Source organism: Carassius gibelio, chromosome B4 (assembly GCF_023724105.1).
Source record: "Carassius gibelio isolate Cgi1373 ecotype wild population from Czech Republic chromosome B4, carGib1.2-hapl.c, whole genome shotgun sequence".
In the NCBI taxonomy this organism is placed as follows: domain Eukaryota; kingdom Metazoa; phylum Chordata; class Actinopteri; order Cypriniformes; family Cyprinidae; genus Carassius; species Carassius gibelio.
In genome coordinates, this window is record NC_068399.1 from 24375386 (window position 1) to 24397504 (window position 22119).

The following is a 22119-nucleotide window of genomic DNA, read 5'->3' on the forward strand; positions in this document are numbered from 1 at the left end:
GAGCGGAATGCAATGGATCTTGCTAACCGTAACCCGTTTTTCAGCAGCGCTCCTGAGTTAAACGATACCACTGGGTGGCATTTTCTAGGCCGAACGCTCTCCTTGGGTGTTTGATATACATATAAACTCAGTGCTGCTGCTGTTCAGGCATTTCTCCCACTACAGTCTGTTCAGGATTTTACAAGTGATTTGTAATGACTAGAATGCGTGAAAAGAAGAAGATTCATCAAGACCTCCTGCATGCTGGGAGATCACTGACATTACAGATGTAGTACTTAGAACTTAATATTTGCTGAATTAATGCAATATATTTGTGATGCCAGCTAAATAGGACTCCATATTCCATGTGTGTATTAACTACATGGTTGTATGGTTGTAGTCAATATTTTTCAATATACTGTATGTCAGTTAATTAATAATAGTCTATATTTAGTCAAAACTTATAAATAGTAAATTTTAGCTACATTTTATACATGCTAGTATAAATTGTATCATTTGAAAACCAACTTAAAACAGAAATCCTGCATGTAAATACCATATAATCCTATATTAGTACCTTTTTGTCTCATGCATATACTATTATACATTTTATTGATATTTTGAATTTGTTTTTACTTATAGATTTTGTTTTCATTTTAAATTTACATTTTTAGTTATTTTGTTGTGTTTGTCATTTTTCTAAATAATTATTATAGTTTTTTCTTCATTTTTATATCTGTTTGATCATCTTTTTTATGTATAGGTTTAGTATTTTTGTTGTTTAATAATTTTTTGTTCCTTTTTTAATTTTTGTTTCAGTATGTCAGGTTAAACTGAGTGAAAATAAAAAATGTTGCTTTGGCAACCAAATGAAATAAAAGATTTTAATTTGTTTCAGGTATTTGTTTTTCAGTACCAGTATTGTTTTATTATTATTGAGATATTATTATAATTATAGTTTTAATAAATATTTTGGTTGTATAATAAAAAAATATATCATTTTTCATTTTAATTTTGCTTTTAGTTTTGTAATTATGTTTTGTCATTTTAAAAAAAATCCAGTTAATTTGTCATTTTAGTATTTCACAAACTAAATGGAAATGATAAATACTGCTTTGGAAAATAGCAGAAATAAGTTACTTTTTTATATGTATTTTTAGTCAACAGTTTTCACTTAGAAATTGGCAACAAATTTCATAAAAATAATTACAAGGAAACTGCAGGTAACACACAGAGTTAAATGTGAAATAGTATTTTCTAAAATGCATTCAGGTTATCTTTGTTTTACTTGCAACTTTGAAAAAATATATATATATATTTTAAACTGTACAGACACTGCTGGGTGGCATTTCCTTGGCTGAAAACCAGCTTTGGGTGTTTAATATGCAAGCCTATGGACTCGCTGCTGCTGTTCAGGTGTTTCACCGTGCTATGATTTACAGCCTGTTCAGGATTTTGCAAGTGATTTGTAACGGCGTATGCGTTAGAAGCAGATTTTTCAAGTCCTCCTGCATGCTGACATTTTGGAGCATGAAAACCCTCCCGTCCCATCCACGTCTAACCCTCTCGCTTACAAGTGATTAGCGACTTCATTACCCATGAGCCACTCCGTCACTCTGGATAGGCCTGTTTTGGGCAAGTGGATCCCGGCGGTGATGTACGGGGAGTGACGTCAAGCTGATTGCTAATGGGGTGGGCATTTGAGAGCAATTTTCCCGATCTGCGTAGGGTCGCTGGGGAATCACTTAATGGGAAATCGTTATGCAAATCCAATGTAATTAAAACGGGAACCACATGACTCAGAACCTAGAGTGTATGTGTGTGTGTGTGAGTGTTTCGTGGGTTTTAATTTGCATCATTAAGCAGCCAAATTAGCAGTAGACAGAATGAGCAGCTGATTATTTTAGGTTCATGTCTGATAATGTGTTGGTGGGGTATAAAAGGGCTATAACAATTCCAGGACGTTCAAGCTGAACATTATTCGTGAAATATTCTTGGCAGCAAAGGTCTCTTATTTTGGAGTCACTTAAAAGGGAATTATTGCATGCATTAATGATAGTTTGGATGGGTTATTATGCTGTTGGTTAAGAAGCCGCACACAAAATTATCATAATGAGTGGGGCACTCCCACAGTGGGCTTGAATTGACATTATTACCCAAACCAAGAGTAAGAAAATCACTTTAATTCACCGTAATAAGATTTCCTGGAGGACAATATTGTTTCTGCTGCAGATCCGTTGGTTGCTGAGGTTTACTGCTGTTTTTTAAATGAAAAACACGACAGCATTTGCGTTCATCCAGGAACATGCATATAAGAGCTGATAAATGAATGTAAACAGATCTCGGGTTTGTATATTCTCGTAGGAAAGAAACATCGTAAATGAGATCTTCTAATTGTTTCTTCTTGACAGCAATGAGATGGAAAGCAAATGTACTTTTGTTCAAGTCCAGTGCTTTTGTTTTCTTGATGAAAGTTAGTTATTTTGCATTTGTCTCCTTTAAAGTTCCAGACAAGATCTTAATAATGTTTGCCGGATTTGCATATTTATGACAGAAGTATCAAATGCTCAACAAGGCTGCATTTATTTGATAGTAAAATACAGTAAAACAACAATATTGTAAAATATTATTGCAATTTAAAAGTAACTGTTTTCTATCTTAATATATTTTAAAATGCAGTTTATTGCTTTGATGCAAAGTTGAATTTCCAGCATCATTACTCCAGTCTTCAGTGTCACACGATCCTTCAGAAATAGAAATATTTTTGTGGAAACCATGATGCATTTTATTTAGGATTCTCGAATAGTCCAAAACAGTTGAAGAACAGCATTTATTTGAAATATTAATTATTTATAACAGTTTGTTAATGTATTTACTGTCACTTTTGATCAATTTAATGCATCCCTGCTGAATAAAAGCATTAATTAATTTAATTTAATTTAATTAAAATAAATCAAATCATACTGACACCAAACGGCAATGTACAGTATGTACATTGAACCAGTCTTATGTTGCTGGGGTATATTTGTAGCAAAAGCCAAAAAATATATTGTATGGATCAAAATTATTGATTTTTCTTTTATGCCAGAAATCATTAGGAAATTAAATAAAGATCATGTTCCATGTAATATGCATTGCTAAGAACTTCATTTAGACAACTTCAAAGGCGAGTTTCTCAATATTTAAATTTTTTGCATCCTCATATTCCAGATGTTCAAATAGGTGTATCTCGGTCAAATATTGTCCTCCTAACAAATCATACATCAGCTTTATAATGTATACATCTTAATTTCCAAAAATGGACCCTTGTGACTGGTTTTGTGGTCCAGGGTCACATATGAGAACTCAATATACTGTAGGTTTACAGTATATTGATAGGTAGGTAAATCTTAACTCAAAACTGAAGTGGTTTCTGTCATACATTCAGCCTCTGATTCATACAGTTTTCCTCTGGATTTGTTTAGATAGAATATCATCTAATATAAAACAGTAGAACTGATTAACTAATGACTTTAAATGTGTGTATTTCTAGTAGAATACTGTCTAGACACCCAGTAGATCATAGTAACCTTTCAGATCCCTTTTACAGCCACCCAGCTGCTTAAACTACAACTTTATCTATTTTTGATCAATATTCTCAATCTGATCAAGATTTTTGTTCAAAATTCAGTTTTTTTATTATTATTAAACTTACCCACATTCCAGTGTTATAATTTTTTGTGTTTGTGTGTGTGTGTGTGTGTGTGTGCGTGTTAATTATTATCAAATGTTTAGTTGTTGTTTAAATATAAAGTCTCTCTGTTCTTTCATTTGACATATTGCATGTTCAGATATTCATACAACAAAATATTCTTGGAGTCATGAAAATATTACTGAAAATCATAAAAAAATCTGACAGCAGCTGGCAACTTTATACATTAAAACAAAAAAAAGACTGGCAGGGAAAGAGTTAAAACCAGGTGTAAACATGGCCTCAGAACACCTCAAGCTACATCAGGTCAAACTAACCTTGAATGTCCAATTCAAAGTTTGTCTTGACACGTCGTTTTTCCGGATTATTACTGTAGCTTGATTCTTGCATTGTTTGAACCGTCAATCTTTCAGTTACCAGCTTAGGTCATTAACCGGTATTATCCTCGAGAGTTTGAGGGCTGGGGTCATGTTATCAGCGATGACAGTGAAGAGCATGATAGAACCGAGTGAAAACCAGTCCTCCTAAAAATAAACGCCGTCATTGGCGCGTGCTGCGGTGCACATGTATTCACTTCACCACAAACAAAAGCACATGAGCGATGCGTCATGGGACGCTTGCGGCTTGTGTTCACTCCATCTCTCAGTGCCTGTCAACAGCTGCAGCTCTCATACTCCAGATTCCACCAAAGGTGGATGTCCTTCCACTGTCCCCTCTTTATGAACGCAAAAGCCAAACCAGGTTTGCCACGTAATCCATCGCTGAACCATAAAATGCATTACGGGGTCATGTGTTTATCGATCTGAGGCTTTTAGACCAAAAGTTGCCCTCTCAACCCCGATATAGTGATAAATGTTCTCGCTGTGCCTCTTTCCCCGCTGTTTTTATGACTTAAATGCTATGATCCATTTTCAAATTCTTCCAAGAAGTCTCGAGGTGATATTCACCTGTAATTAATGCCACGCTCGACTGAATACTAGGACTCTCGTTTGAGATTCAGGCCTCTGAGCATTGGTGAATTATAGCGTGAGACCATAAAATGCTCAATTAAACAGTTATGTGCATTTATATCTGACCGTAGGACACCCGGAGCCTTTGTTGTCTTTGGGGTGGCCGTGAGAATCTTAATCACCTGAATATATGAATTCTAATGCATGGGAATTTGTCTATAGCATTTTCTGTGCTAGATCAGCCATTAATGTGGTGTTTAACCAATTCCAGAACAATGGTGTGCCAAAAGCTGGCATTCATGGGAGGCGCTGCACTCGGAGTTATTTTGGTTGGCCATTCACATGTGAGAGGTGAGGCACAGATCAATCATTGAAATTCACACTACGCCATCCTTGTACCATCACTCCTCTTTTCACGCTCCTGGTCTTCTCTTCAAAGGTAAGAACCTTGCATTGATGCTTTTTATCATGACTAACAGTCTGCCGTGGTCCACTTCAGAAGTGTTTTAAGTTAGAGAGCAGAGAGCGGTTGAAGAGTCTCTTTAGATTTGAGCAAATGGAAGTGTTGTTCACTTCCTTTGCTTGAGTTTTTGTTTATTTTTGCATATTTTCGGTAGGATTAATGACACTAGGGCATGCAGACTAATAGTGTGGGATATTGTGAGGTGGATGACAGGGTATTACTGGAACGACATTCTGGAGGGACTTTGTTGGTTGTAACTGTATATTGTGTGAGATGCTGCCAGTCTCATCTGTCTGTCAGAGATGACCAGGTGTTGTGGCTTTACACCATCATAAACATGTTTATTTACTTGTTTATTGTTAAGGCAAAATGTTAATTTATTTATATAAAAATACACTTTTCCCCTATTTATTAATTTAACCTAAAATGTATTTATTTAAAAATGGATCTAATTTATTTTAATGCATATTTTTGTCAAAAAAGTTAAATTAGTTACCTAAGATTATAAAATTAAAAGATACATTATTAATTTAAATTAAACCTAAAATGTTGGTGATTGACCATTGTGGTGGCTAAGTACACTTATTTACTTAATTTACTGTTCAATAAATAAATATATTAATTAAGTTAAAAAAATTGATATATATTGTTAGGCAAAATGTTCATTTATGTATTGCGCAATTTATTTTAAACATTTCTTTATTTATTTTCCAATTATTAAAATTTATTTTAATGCAAGATATATTGTCAGGCATTTCTGAATAAAAAGTGAAGGTAGTAAAATTAAGTCTGTGGTGACTGCTGAGACTGATCATAATGGTGGCTAATTACATTTCACATAGGAATGGACTTTGTTTGAAATGAATTTGAAGTAAAATTAACAGGAACATAATCTGAATTGTAAACCAAATAAATATTGTTGGAGGAAAAATTTACGTCGGCAACCTGCACAATTTCAGATTTTTAGTTCAAAATAAAATTCTAAGGAGTAAAAATATGACTTTTTTTCCCCCTTGCAATACTAAAGTACTGTACTGTTCACTCCTGTGTATTGTCATACACAAGTCCTGAAGAATGTCAAACATGAATGTCAGGTCAATGACTCGACTGTTTCTTGCCAAAGTCATGCCAGATATATCAAGGACGTTAACATTAGCAGGAAAGCTGTTGAGCCAACAAGCTGCTGAGTGTTTGTCATTTACAGCCAATATTCCCCTCAGATTATATATTTCAGATGACAGGGGGAAGGTGGGGAAGTTGTGGCATAATGGTTAGAGAGCTTGACTCCTAACTCTTAGGTTGTGGGTTCGAGTCTCGGGCCAGCAATACCACGACTGAGGTGCCCTTGAGCAAGGCACCAAACCCCCAACTGCTCCCCGGGCGCCGCAGCATAAATGGCTGCCCAATGCTGTGTGTGTGTGTGTGTGTGTGTGTGTGTGCAGTGCACTTTGGATGGGTTAAATGCAGAGCATGAATTCTGAGTACGGGTCACCATACTTGGCTGTATGTCACTTCATTTTTCACTTTTTATATTTCACTTTGATTGTGAAATCCAGATTCAGGATGCTTCTTGCATCTGATTCATTCCATGCACTTAAGTTGCAGTAGATTTATCCTCACTAGATGACTTTTTTCAAACATCACAGGGTTAAATTCACACTAAAACACAGTCTAAATTTCCTGTCCTCATGCTTTCTATCTCTGAATTCCTCCCTGAGCACCATTTTCCCAGAGGAACCCCATTAACCCCTGCTCACAGCGTTTAGTGAGACCGTCAAGGTCACTGTTTTCTCCACGGGGCCACAATGTCGAGACCCCGATCTCTTTGAACCGCAAGCCGTAATGAATGTATCTTTGAAGATGCTGAGAAAAACGGCTGATGCACACAGAGAGATAGTTTATTATATTGGTGGAGTAAAGGTCATGGTTCTTCCGTGTTTGAGTCGCGGCAATGACCGGTATTAAAGCAAACCCAATGTCCGGTACAGTGCTGTGAACTGTCTGCATACTGGAATTGCATTAGTGAATCTGTAGCTTTTGATGTCAAAGGACGGCAGGTTTCTTTAATGCATTTAAACACTCTTTGTGTGGCGTCACTCTTAATCCCAGACAGTTGTTTGGCATTTGACTAGTGATGCCTGACGTGTGCAGATATGAATGATGAAGTGCTGAAAAGTGACCACAATTATTTTGGCTGTCTTTCAGGTCACATGGTGTATTGCAGTCATGTCTGAAGGGTGAGTGTTATCTTTATTAGACCACTGACCCTGTCAATGTCATACTCATCCAGAACTGCTTATTTACACCAGGTTATGATTATAAACTGTGAGTCAGGGTTATTATAGTTAACTAAAACCAAATGAAAAACTTAACAAATAAAACCACACAAAACAAATGTTACTTGTAATTTACTAGTCATTTATTTATAATTTAATTTATAAATAATACACAGACTTGATGAAATATTAGTTGTTTTTTTAAATAATACTACAGTATGTAGCCACAGAAATAAATCTGTCTCTTTTTAACTCATAGATAATATCAATAATACAAATGTTATTTTATATTACAACCCTATTTATTTACTTACCAAAAACTACTATTTTTGCTTATGTAGTTTCTTAAAATAATATAATATGTATAAAACAATAAGTACCGTAATAAATCATAAAAGAAATCATACTAAATTGCCGCTGAACTTTTTGAAAACCATAGTAGCTACATAGATTAATCTAGATTAATCTAGAATTAATCTTAAGAAATATTTACATTTTCTGTAAAATATAGATAATGTTTTTTTTTTTTTTTTTTTTTTTTTTTTTTTACATGCAATGATGTCTTTACAGACCAGTAAGTGAGATCTCATCACTTGTCATGACAGTTTTGACTCACTGGTGCTCCTAATTGTTTCCCTTTTAATGGTTTCCATGCTGATTAGCAACAATTGAAAGTAGCAGTGCATGTGGTGGAGTCTCTATATATTAAAGTCCAGTGACCGCTTGAATGGATGACCCTAATCCAGCTCGAAATGGTTTTCAGTTGATCAGTATTTCTGTAAGGACACTGAACAGCATGTTAAAAACTAATCTGCACTGTACATTTGCTCCGCTCCGCTTAAAAATACACTGAGCTACTGAGCCCTCAATTTGGAGATTCTAACAGTAATCAGGTCAGGCAGTTAATGCATGCACCACGGCATGTGTAGATTAGACCCGCACACAGGACTATCTTAACAGAACCGCAGACTATAATGAGCTCGGCTTAACTCTCACTCTTCTGCAGAAAAAGGCCAAATCCAAGTTCTCAGCAACACGCAGACTTCTGCTGAAGGTGGGTCAGAAACAAAGCTGAACATTTACAGTACGATGACTCTGACTGTGTGTGTGTGTGTGTGTCCCAAAGCTCAGTAAATAGTGTTTGTGGGATGCTGTTGTGGAAAAAAAATTCAGAGTTGTAAATAAAACAAAGATAATTGGAGTATATATAAAATAAAATAAAAAGATTTAAATCTTTTTTTGAAATTTTCACATTTACTTCAGTTAACTCACTTTTTATTTTATTTTTGTTATTATTTGTGAAGTTTAATAGTAATTTCAGAAAATTCTTTCAAAATATTTATGTATTTTTGTAATGTATTCTACATAGATTTTTACATTGGAAATTAATGGGGCCAATTTTGGAAAATTTAAAAGCAGAAATGTTTATTTCTTTATATATATATATATATATATATATATATATATATATATATATATATATATATATATATATATATATATATATATAGGGTTATTATAGTTGACAAAAAAAATGACTATTCACTGAATTAACTGAATCATTTATTATTTTCCTTTATCTTAAATGATGCACTGATCAAAATAAATAATTTAGTTTGATTTAGTTTGTTTCTAGAAGAACAGAACAAAAACAATAACGAATTAAAATGACAAACACAATTCATTTTAATGTGTAAAGTGTAAATGTAAAGATTAGATAGATAGATAGATAGATAGATAGATAGATAGATAGATAGATAGATAGATAGATATCTAGAGAATGTGTGTGTGTGTGTGTGTGTGTGTGTGTGTGTGTGTGCGTGCGTGCGTGCGTGCGTGTGTGTGTGTGTGTGGATTGCGACTTAAGAATTGTACTCAGAACTGCTTTTATGTGTGTTTTTGTGCCTTCCACTGATTTGCATTAGTAATTTGCATTAGTGACTCAGGTGCTAAAGTAACACTGAAATCATGTGCAAATGTTCAGCACTGTCACTGGACACAAGTGAAGAATGGTGTATTTTGTACTTACCTGACACCTCTCTCACCTTTTCCCCGGCTGACCCTCAGAGCAAACTGCTGAAAAAGGCAGAAAGCTTGCTGGTGAAAGAAAAAGAGCAGAAAGAAGTGGAGAGAGAAAACACCCTGAGGGAGAGAGCGCCGCCCCTCAAACTCTCTGGCCTGTCCGTCCAAGAACTGCAGGTGCAACACTTTACTGTTGCAGATATTTACATTGAGAGCTGCCACTGGGCCAGATGGCTGCGTTCCAAAACATCTCTCAACATATCATGAGCACTCGTGTTCATGCTGTTTGCATTAGTGATTTGAGTTGATGTATCATCGTCGGTCTTTACAGGAGCTTTGTAGAGATTTGCACCACAAGATTGACATTGTGGATGAAGCACGGTATGACCTCAATATAAAAGTCGCCAGAAATGAAGCAGAGGTATGTAAATGAAAAATGAGGTATGAAAATAATTATATACCATGAACTTGGAAGGGGGATTTCTTTTTCTTTTACCAGATTTGAAATCTGTCTAGTTTTAGCCTTTCTTAAACTTATAAATAATATCAGTATTTCACCTTTCTGAAAGAGTATATTTTATTAATTCTTTCATTCATTTATTAATTTATTCATGTTTTAATTAATATGTTTGTTTGTTGGTTGGTACGATTTTAGCTATGTTTTAGAAGGCTGCATTTATTTGATCACAAATACATTAAACAGCAATATTGTGAAATATTATAACAATTTAAAAGAACAGTTTTCTATTTGAATATATTTGTTGTAATGTAATTTATTTGTGTGATTAAAGCTGAATTTTGATGAATATATAGCTCAAAAGAATAGCGTTTATTTAAAACAGAATATTTTGTACCTTTATAAATGTCTTTAATGTGACTTTTGGTCAATTTATTGTGTCCTTGCTGAATAAAATATACATTTCTTTCTAAAAAAAAAAAAAAAAATGTTATCCCAAACCTTCAAGTACTTTGTCCTTCAGAAAATATACAATGTTGTTAAGGACTTTTCTTGACACAGACACAAGATTTATTAACTGAAGCTTGATATATTTGTTCGTTACCAGATTCTCTCATTAACCCAGAAGATCTATGAACTGAAGGGAAAAATGAAGCGGCCGAACTTGAGAAGGGTGAAGAAGTCTGCAGATGCCATGCTGGGATCGCTCACAGACACCAGAACTATGAAAGCTGATTTCAAAGCCAACCTCAAAACAGTTAAAAAAGAAGAAGAAAAGGTAACACTCCAGCTCACTCTCACACGTCTGGCTGCTATAGCACAGGCCGTGCTTTCAGCTCATTTGCTCAGATGTGCTGTTTCTGAAGACACGGTTATTTTAGAAATCAAGTGATTTCTTTAAAAGCCCGGTGGTGATGAAATGTTGGCATTTAAACCGCCCCGTCTGTCTGCCTGATGTGTGTTGCCACGGTCCGCCGCGGCCGTGCAACCATTTGAGTTGCTCTCATCTCTGTCTTTCTGTCTCACTGAAGCATTTTCTGTCCATCAGAAGGAAGAGGTCACAGACTGGAGGAAAAACGTGGAGGCGATGTCAGGCATGGAGGGCAGGAAGAAGCTTTTCGATGCCGGACAGTAGACAACAGAGAGAAAAGAGGTTGCAAATGATAAAGGGGCATTGGCATACAAAGCTCATGTTGTTTGTTTGAATTTTAATCACCTTCAACATTTTATGGTCAATTATTCATTTATTCTGTCAACCAGCTATGGCTTCCATGCAACATTAAAGGAATAGTTCACCCAAAATATTTTGGAAATTTACTAACCCTGAGGCCATCCAAGATGTAGTTTGTTTCTTTAACGGAACAGATTTGGATTAATTTAGCATTCCATCACTTGCTCACCAATGGATCCTCTGCAGTGAATGGGTGCCGTCAGAATGAGAGTCCAAACAGCACCACTCCAGTCCATCAATTAATGTCTTGTGAAGAGAACGTTGTGTGTTTATAAGAAACAAATCCATCAAGGCATTTAACTTTAATCCATCACTAATGGCCAAAATATGTCTGCATAATCCACAATAATGCTTTCTTCAGTGAAAAAATCCATCTTCTGTTCTCCTCTCGCATCAAAATTCACTAACATGTTTGTTTAGAACTGATCTGGACTGGTTGCACTCGTAAATAGTGCTTGGTCTGTGTATATTTCTCTACTGATTCAGATAATCAGCAATATTATGGAATTTGTGATGTTTTTACCAGCTGTTTGGACTCTCGCTCTGACGGCACCCATTCACTGCAGAGGATCCATTGGTGAGCAAGTGAAGTCCCTTATGCTCACTAGCAGCATTTATTGGATAAAAACTACAGGAAAAACTGTCATGTTGTCAAATATTACAATTTAAAATAACTATTTTCTATTAGAATACATTTTAAAATGATAAAGGGGCATTTTGATAGAAAGTTAATTTTGTTTGTTTGAATCTGATTCACCTTGAACATTATTTTATGGTAAATTATTCATTTATTTTGGCAGCCAGCTGTGGCTTGCATGAGATATTAAATTGTGATTTGCTGCGATTAAAATGTGCAAGCGGCGTGCTGTCCATAGAGAGGGATCAGATAATAGAACAACCTCATATTCACATCATATCATATCAACTGTGTAAATATTTGCTTCATATTCAGTGTTGATTGAAACCAATAAAGCTACTGCTTACCCTCGGGTGAAGAGCTTGATTATTTTATTACCTGTTTGAAGTTTACAAACAGAAAATAGTTTAATTTTTAATAAAAGATTATTGCGTGAATTAGGACGTTGAAGTCCTTTATTAAAATATCAAATATTTGATTAAAACATGCTGTAATGTCAATGCCACAGGAACTGCTAGTCGAATACCCAGTTTAAAGCAGTTCTAAGTGTTGACCTACAGATGGCGCTCTGCATTTATACTACATCGACTGAAAACAGGCATTACATTGACACCAGGGGGCGACAAACTCACAGACTTATCAGCAGGCCTCAAATGAAGCCTTACATCAGTCGTAAAGTCACAAGAATACCATTGTAAAAAAAAGGGGGGGGGGCACTGTATCCTCTATTACAAGTCAAGTGTTATAGTTTTTATCTCAAATAAAACATTCTGTGTGTGGACAGATGTAGTGGTGTTTAGAGAAGGAAGTACAGGGAGGCGAAGGGAAGGAATTTGGGTGGCACTGTATCCTCTATTACCAGACAGATGGCAAACCAACACAGATATAACATCTGTCATTAAGACCTGGGTCAGCACATCCACTTCGGCAAAGTTAAAAAGGTTAAGGTCAGAACAGAGTCTTTAAATCAGCAGCGTAAAAAGTAAGTCTGTGATTTTAGCTGAAGTAGACCAGTGAATCAAAACCTGCGGTCTGGAGCTTTAGGATATGTGTACGTTTGTATATGTGGATATGAGTTGTTAACATGAAGTATTACTTAACATAGAAGAACAAAATATATCACATATTAATTTTATGATCTCAAATTATTGTCAGGCTAAATAGAATATTATCATAGAATTATTTATTTTATATAATTTTTTTCGCTCAAAAACAGCTAGTAGATTTCACAAATGATTACGAAGAAATGGCAAGTAACACTGAATTAAACATGACACTTTGAAGTTAAAACACTGTAAAAGCATTTTCTTGTAAAATGCACTTTAGCATTTTTTTGCTTTTTTAATTAAAAAAAATTTTAAAAAAGGTTTGCACTTTACCTTTTACATGCATTTATATTTTTACCAAATTTATTTATTTAATTATAAAGCTAGATAGATGGATGGATGGATGGATGGATGGATGGATATATAGATCTATCTAGGAGTGGTGGTGTTTGGACTCTAATTCTGACGGCACCCATTCACTGCAGAGGATCCATTGGTGAGCAAGTGATGGAATGCTACATTTCTCCATAGATAAAGCAACTTTTTCATTTTTCCAAACACATCAAAATAATGAATAATATTTTGCTATATTTAGAGCTTTTCTGGATACTCAAAGCGCTTTACGTGAAAGGGGGTATCTCCTCATCCACCACAAATGAGCAGCATCGACCTGGAAGATGCGACGGCAACCATATTGTGCCAGAATGCCCATCACACACCAGCTTACTGGTGGAGAGGAGACAGAGTGATGAAGCCAATCAGTGTATGGGGATGATTAGGAGGCCATGATGGTCAGAGGCCAATGGGGAAATTTGACCAGGATGCCTGGGTTACACCCCTACTCTTTTCCAAAGACATCCTGGGATTTTTAATGACCACAGAGAGTCAGGACCTCTGTATAACGTCTCATCCGAAGGACGGAACAAAGAAAAAATCTATTATAAGTTATTTTGAAACCTTTGTGCATAATCTTAAAGCATGCAGTATCTTTTTACTATCCTATTAATGCAGGTTTCTCATTTTTATGATTAGCAGATGGATTTGGTTTAGATTGGATACAGATGCCGTCTCTTTGGCAATGTTAGATGCACATTGTTCTTCCTCCCTGGAAAATGACTTCCAAAGGTTCACTGTATCCTGCCGCACTCTTTTTAATGCCAGGAAGGTTTAGGATCAATGTGAGAGAAGTTCAGAGATCAAGGAGAATTATCAGATTTTTTAGTAACGTCCTCAGTCAGTTCACCGAGTTGATAACCGAGATGCTGCACTTCATCTTCTGTATATTAAATTCAACAGGTCATACCTTGTACAGTTCATTATTTATAGTAGAAAATGTAAAAATGTCTCGCTTGGTAAGTTATTAAAGTTTAAATCTTCAGTGTCCACAATCACGAGGCGATTGGAGATGAAGAGTCATGTGAAATCACATCCTGAAAGATATAAAGCAAAGCAGATATTAGCACCCTGGGGTTCACCTACAATTCTCTGTGATGTGAAGCTCTCGATGCTTCAGATGTCCTGGTTAAATCAAGTTCATGTACTCCCATAGAGAGAGACAATCTTCAGATATTCCCTTTCTTAGAGCAAGTTTAGGCAAGCGGCTAATATGTTCAGGAACTCGTTTTTATATCTGAGGTCATCTGAGGTCTTTCCCTGATGTTATAAACCAAAGCACACTATAAAAGTAAACATCTGAGATCTTCAGGCAAATATAGTGCAGGCAAAGCCCTCAGATCAAAAGACCAAAAATGTCTGGCAACCTCTCCTGTGTAACCAAATTACAGGCAAAGCAATCAACATTTGACTGCTCTTGGTTTCCAATTCATGGGAAAATACTAGGAGATATTCTGCTCACACTTTGAGGTAAAGCACTTGAGCACTTCAGTTTCACCAGACTCTTGTATGTAGAACAAATAAATCCTAATTTTCCTTCGATGTCGTTTGCTTGATTTATTTGCCAGAGTTCAAGAATGCAATTTTCAGCCATTCTTTTTAATGTTGCCAAGACACACACACGCACACACCAACCTCCGATCTAATACTGTGGTTTGATTCTCACACAATACACTTAAACACACATTTTTGGTCAAAACATCCTTGAATGTACCTCCATATAGAGGCTCAGCCTTTTATTTTCTAGGTAATTAATAAATGACCTCATGAAATAAATACTTTACAGTTAACTTTCTATTGATTAGGCAACATGATTACTGAATTATCATTTGGATTATTGAAGAGTTAAAATAGCAGGCCACACAATTATTCTATTTAAAGCTGCAGTAGGGAACTTTTGACGCTCTAGCGGCTAATAAACAGAACTGCTTGCGTCTTGCGAAAGAACATCGTAGCCGGAACTACTTCTCTCTGTTTATGTCTATGAAGAATCACAAAGGTACTGGGTTACTCCGCCGCGGTACCCCCCGAAGCAATCTAAAATAGTCTGAATATAAACACTTATTATAGGTGCACCCTAGTGATTCAGGACAAGCTAAAAACACGGTTTGGAAAATGGATTCATGGGGTACTCGCTTATTATGTTCATTTTTCTACATTTTGAACACAAACAAAGTTACGGACCGCAACTCTGATTGGTTGTTTTTTACCGGGAGCGCATGACTTTCTGCAAATGGCAATAGGACCACTGGGAGGAGCCAGAGGAGCTTGATTTTTTTCACAGATTATCTGTCTCATATTCTACTGTCAGGACATAATGACAGGTTTAATAAATATGTAAAAAATATTTTTTTTACAATAGTTCCCTACAGCACCTTTAAATTAATGTAGGCTAATAAACGAGTTAGGTCAGAAGTAATCTAATATCTAGTAAAAAAGCAGTCAGCTTATGTTACCTAAAATGTGTAATGTAATATATATGTTATTATCTACTATTTTAATTAGGTTAAATTAAACTGTTCTTAATTTAATGTCTTTCGTATCACGCTGAGCTCACTCTCGCAACTGGTAGTAAGCTACCTAAATTACCTTGAAAATACCTCAGATAAATGTAGTATTCATACAGTAGGCTACTGTAAAAAATATTATTGGAGTTTTCCTCTTGTTATTAAAACCGACTTGTTTGTTCACTGTCTGTAATGGACAATTTTTCTTCGCGGAAGCGTTAAGGTAAACTACAGATAAATAATTTATAATCAAATCATCGTATTTATTTATTTAGCGAATGCCATTTAATAAGCGGCATAACAGTATCGTGTCTTTATCGCAAAATAAACCCCTTCAGTAGGCTACGACGTGACAATTGTTTGGTCAGTGTAGATGTCAAATATCAGTTTTCCCATTTCAATTTAAGGGATAACGTACATAATAAAACAGGATATGGTAAGTTTCAAAGTGAGGATTCGGGAACTTGTTTTATATATGTATAATAATAATTTAATAAGAATACTATAATGCAGAAGTGTTCGCTTATTCCTTGAAATGAATGTTATTTAATCGTGTAACCAGTGCTTTAGACGAGTCTGGATCTGCAGCTTGAAGGCCTTCACTTCGGCGGGTGAAGAAGGCGGAGGTCGGATGCAGTGAACGGCTTCTAAAGGGAGGAGCTTCCCAAACTCAGAGTCCTGTTACAGAACGCTGGAGATTTTGGGAGAGAAGGAACAGCTCAAGTCATTTTCTCTTTGCAGGTTTCTCCGCACATTTAAAGGACGCGCACTTCGTTCGCCTCACCGCGCAGGTGAGTTTTACCGTCACTAGATGTTTGGATGCGAGTTTACTAACTTTATGCGCTTTTTACGAACTCTTCCTCCTTGCTTGATAAAACATTAACCATTTGTCGTCAGTCTCACTGAAGTCTAATGTTAAAAAAAAAAAACGTGGCTTATATTGCATGAATTTTATAGTAGCCTAGGCTATGTTGAATATTAGGCTATATCTACATTGGCACTTAGCTCTTAATCTGTGATTCATCTTTGGGATACATATTAATATAGGCTACTTGTGCAATGATGCATGTTGATTGTTATTTGAGTGTTTGGAAGTTTATTTAAGTCTCTTAATCCCATTTCTTGTCCCCTTTCTTTCCACACCCACCATTTGCATACTTCTTCATCTTATTTACAAATCAGCCTGGATTTCTTTCCTATACACAAGCCAGAATCTCTAGAAAAAGGCTTGGGTTGGTTGACAACTGCCAAACATATCTAAAAAAAAAAAAAAAAAGGCATTTTGATACTCTGTTGACCTGACTAGATTGGTTTTAAGTGTGCTTTGCTGCAATAAAACATTTCATCGAACTCTTTTAGGGATCTTCAGGTTTTTTTTCCCATCTTTTTGAGGGATTCTGTGTAAGTAACCTCTTCTTAAGCATCCTCTACATAAATAGGGAGCTACTGTCCCATGCCTAGATTTAGAGATGCTGCTGTAACCCATTAAGATTCATCTTGGTATCATCCAAAACGGATTTAAAGTTTTCTCTGGCTGCCCGCATCTCCACACTCTCTTCTCAAAATATTTGTGGCATGGAATCACCGGCCATGAACATTCTTATATTGTTTAATTCATGTCTGTTGTGGGATTTGGGATGGAGCTGAGGGGGTGGGGGGGGGGGGGGTTTAGACTGGATGCTTTGGGAAATTTCTCTTCTGGGAACCATTGAGAGTGCTTGTTTAACTAAAGCGATGCATTTATGAAGCATCTTGATTGTTGCTGTTTGCGTTTTGGCACTGAACCCGTAAATCCCGACCGACAAAGAATGCAAGCTCTGTACTTATTGCAAACTATTAAATTAATTTTATGGCCCCATTTATTAACACAACCGCACAGGCCAGGCTTCTACGCCTACTGTAGGGCAGCTGCGCATTCGGCTGATTCAGTTTACAATGTGCATTCAGCTTAGTACAGAATCTGTCAGATTGTGACACAGGGACCTTGTTTTATTGCTCTGACCTTTAGATGTACGAGTTAGAGCTTGAGGGAAGATCTGAACGCAGAATGATTGAGTGTTGTGCCATCAGAATAGGAGCAGGGACAGTGAAGTGAGCATGGTGGAGCCAGTAATTGGCCATGAAACGGGATCTGATAACTGTGGTGTTTGGAAAATATGTGGGGAATGCCCTCGCCTTAAAAGGAACTGACTGAACACGGTGACAGATGATTGGAATATTGTCTGGAATGCAAAACAGCACTGTTTTCCCCCCATTTTGCACTTTTTCTATTTTGGCTCCCTCTTTGTTGGGTTATGGGAACAGGCTGCCTGTAGGGGTCTAGAGGGTCTGTCTTACAACAGACCTGTCCAGAGCCACTCATGTAAATCATGAATGAATAAAGTCACAATGACCTGAGAGAACTGAAATTCTTCCCTTGTCATAAACACTATCTACTGCCAAAAGGATGACACCGTAATCCAAGGAGAAAGACGTAGTGTTTTCCTCCATTTAGAAACCCAAGGTTGTTTCTCAATGAGGAAAAGACTTGACAGACGTGAATTGCAAATGAAATGTGGTGTTTTAAGGCACATTAAACCATGTGAATGTTTATAATGGGATAAAATAAAAGCCAAAAGCCTATTGTCTGTAGACACCGTTTGACTATAAGCCTAGTATTTGAGATTTTTGTCACTTAAATACAATAAGCAACTGTTTTTATTATAATGTCAAAAATACTTTATTAGTAGATGATTGCAGTGTTTTAGTATTTATGACAAGTGTTAGCGAGACTTAATTCTCCATGTTTATTAAAAGAAAAATCCCACTAATGGGTAATGTATATGAGTAGTTATGATATTATATGAGTAATTATATGTATGATGGTAACAGTATCTATCAATTTATAAGTTATTTTACTGAGAAAAAAGTGATTTTGTGTATTACACAGTCATGTAATGCCAATAGAAAGCTTTTTGTAACAGTATTCCATTCAAAAGTCTTTTTTTTATTTTATAGAAAATAAATGTATACGTTTATTGAGCTAGGATGTGTTAAAATGATATAAAGTGATGGTAAAAACTTGATCCTGTAAATTGATCCAGAATAAATCCTGTTCTATTTAACTTTTTTTTTCTTTTCTTTTTTTTAAGGATCCTTTCAAACAATTATCCAAGTTTTCAAAAAAATCTCAAGCAGCACAACTGTTTCAAAGTTCCAAAACTGATAATAAATCATAATATTATGATTTCTGAAGGATCATGTGACACTGAAGACTGGAGAAATGGCTGATTCAGCTTAGTTTGAATCGCAGGAATAAATTATATTTTAAAGTATATTATAATAGAAAACTAAAATGTAATAATATTTCATATTTTTGTTATTTCATATTCTGAATTTTTGATAATAAAAAATGCAGCCTTCATGAGCATAAGAGACTTCTTTTAAAAACTGATCCCAAACTTTTGATATATTTAGAAGCAAATTCTAAGATCGTTCTAGCATTCTAGCAAGTCTAGCATTACAGCTGCTGAACATTTATATAAAAGAGTTTAAAACTTAAGACTTAAACATTAATATAGCATAAATATGGATTAATTCTTGTTAATATGGCAGGTTGTGATGTTGCTTGCCACCTGTAAATAACCTACAATTACAGAGTGCTTTCTCCGGACACGTCAAAACTAAATCGCTCCCACTATAATCAATGGAGCTGTCTACACTGGAGGCACCCGTCTGTAAAACAACATGCTGAGTAGATTATAGTTTTCTGTTTGGTGTGAGACTTCATCTGCAGACACATTTCTGGTGTCACATGGTTTACAGTCTCATACAGCCCCGCCATGTTTGGCCATTCGGACACTCCAAATTGAAATACTTCTGCTTCTTATCTGCTTTAGTCTACATTCATGGCCTTGTTTTATCAAGAGCAGAACATTTGCCAAAACTCTATTTGAATCCCTCAAATGCATCAAAACATGTAATTATATTGAGTTGAGCTGACAATTTAATTCGCAAGTTTGCATTATGGAGGTTCTCATTAAATGTGCAAAACAATTTTCTAGATATGAAACTCCCAACCCATGACTGTACTGAACTCACTTATGGTTATCCACAAAAAGATTTATGCACATGTGTCATGCATTCTCTTTCTGTTTTTATTGCCCATTCGTTCTTACACTTGGGAAATACAAAGCATCCTCAAAGTCATTTTGTAAAGCAAAGCTGACATAGTGGCTGTTTTAGATAACTCTTGTGAGGTGTTTAATTAACTTTTTGTTAGCATGATTGACATGCTGCAGAAAGTTCAGGAGATGAAGCTCTCTAACCCTTCCCCCTTCATATGTTCAGCTATTCCTCTGCCGCTTTGAATCTGATAGCCTGTAATTTTAAAGCACTGGATCCAGGAACCACAGTTGTGTAACACTGCAGCGTTTCTGAGCGTTCTCAGAACTTCTGAGCTCCAAACCAATGGTGAAACACAGTGAAACGGGGCATTCCTCAATCGTGAAGTCAGAGCCGTCTGAAACTTTAGCTTGTGTTTATTTAGGTCCCTGCAAATATGCAATAAGTGCCCCAGATGTTTTGTTAGTAATATATAAATCTGAAATTCCTCCCGCCTTTTACATTAAGTCCTTCTGCAGCAGGATCCCATGTTTTTTTTTTTTTTTGGCTGTAATTTGACTTTGTGGTCTGTTTGTTGTTCTTTATTGAGACGGCAGGTTTCAGTTGAAAAGTCTAATGGTGCCTGGCCTTGGATTTTGAGGAGATCTTAAGAACACTAGGCTTGTGGTCAGACCGCTGGTTTGTCAGGATTTTTCAGGGGTGATGGAGCCTAATGAATGTTTTTGCTTCTCCACTCTTCTACATGGACAGAATTGGATTTAAGGGACAACACTTCAGTTGGCAATAAAAATGACAACTAAGAAGCTGCGATATTGATTCATTGTCTAAATATGGGCAATTTTAGAATAAGGTAACATTTACCATATTAGGGATATAATTGTTGTTTTTGCTTGGCTGCAATGCAGAGAAAAGAATTGTAGCCTGGCCATATAAAGCTGAAAATTTTGCCATCCTTATTCATCCTTATGTTGTTCCAAAACTCTATAATTTACTTTTGTATGTGTAAGTCAGTTAGGTCCCAACAACATTGACTTTCATTGAAGACATTTTTTTCAAAATTCAGAAGAAAGAAAGTCAAGCAGGTTTAGAACGACATGAGAGTGAGTTAAGTGATGACCAATTTCTTATTTTTAGGTGATCTTTCCATTTAAGACTAAGCAGAAGAGACTGCGAATTGGTAGCATCATCAGTGGGCAGTTCTGTTTAACCATTTGGATTATTATTTTATCCAAAGTCATTTACATTGCATTAAAGTTGTGCATGTTATTAGTTCATGCATTCCTTGGGAATCAAACCCATAACCTTCGCGTTATGTTTGAGCTACAGGAATGTTCATTGGTCTGAATGAACATGCAAGTGGTAAGTGGCAATCATTTAATTCAATATTCATAACCAATGCTGAGTGCTCCTCCACTTTTCATATCTTTCTTACATCCCTGAATATATGCCATCCTTCAAAAACCATGTAACATCAAGTTTTCAAAATGACCATAATAGTAACGTGTTAGCCAATATGAGTTTTTATTTTTTTGCAGCGAGCTGATTCTCATCTGCAAAAACATGGACAGGAAATGTCTCGGCGAGCCCATTTTCCCTGTCCTCTGCCTCAGCCGACCACTAAACAAACAAAACTAATCAAGAGATGTCCAGCACATTCCATTAGAAATCACACCATGAGAGGGAAATGAAGAATTAGGGGGCATATTTAGGGTAGGCCATGATGCAGAAGCGAAAGAACGCATGAAAATTGACGTTGACTCTAGCATGAGGTCATGTTGATGTAGGTGCTTAGCAGAGGCCCGTGTTGTGAGCACGAATGTGCGCCAGCGCTCCCATAAAGGTGTTGAGGGAGAGCCAGCGAGCTTTGATTTGACAAATGCCGATTCTGCTGAGGTAAGGAGTGCTTTAGCGAGCTGCTAGTCAAACTGTCCTGACCTCCTGAACTAAGAAAGCAAGCACGCTTCTCTTTGCCGGCTCACTTTGTGCTCTTTCAGCCTTACATGGTCTGATCGTACATGCATCCTTATCACGAGCCAAGCTGGGTCAAAGAAAAAAACAATCTTGAGAGGTGATGTTACTGCTAGCATGATGAATTTGAGCAGAATTGAGTAACAGATGACCTACACAGGCTGCCAAAGAAAAAAAAACTAACTGATTATGTTGAAATCATTAAAATAAAAAACAGAGCAAAATCCCCTCAATACCACAGTGGTATGATTTGACGCTAGTCTTATTTCCCTGTCTATTAATTCTTTAACAGACCTCAGTCTTTATGTGTGCGTCTGGTAATGGTAGCAGTGGTAATTGTTTAAGAGAGCCTTTATAGAGTTAAAGCTGCAGTAGGGAACTTTTGACGCTCTAGC

General features: G+C 36.1%; 2 protein-coding genes across 5 annotated transcripts in view; both read left to right on the forward strand.

Moving 5' to 3' along the window:
• Nucleotides 1-7309: 7309 nt before the first annotated feature.
• tnni4a (troponin I4a) lies at nt 7310-12064 on the forward strand. Its single transcript, XM_052553871.1, is given in 6 exon segments — nt 7310-7324; nt 8366-8413; nt 9427-9558; nt 9713-9802; nt 10446-10616; nt 10887-12064. Coding segments are annotated over 6 exon segments (543 nt in total). The 3' UTR covers nt 10974-12064.
• A 4217-nt stretch (nt 12065-16281) lies between these two features.
• Nucleotides 16282-22119, forward strand: part of LOC127956451 (non-muscle caldesmon-like) — a 45960-nt gene continuing 40122 nt past the window's right edge. For all 4 annotated transcript variants that reach the window (XR_008153567.1, XM_052554351.1, XM_052554353.1 and 1 more), the window contains exon 1: nt 16282-16443. The gene's annotated coding sequence lies outside the window, so the exon portion shown is untranslated. The remainder of the gene's footprint in view (nt 16444-22119) is intronic.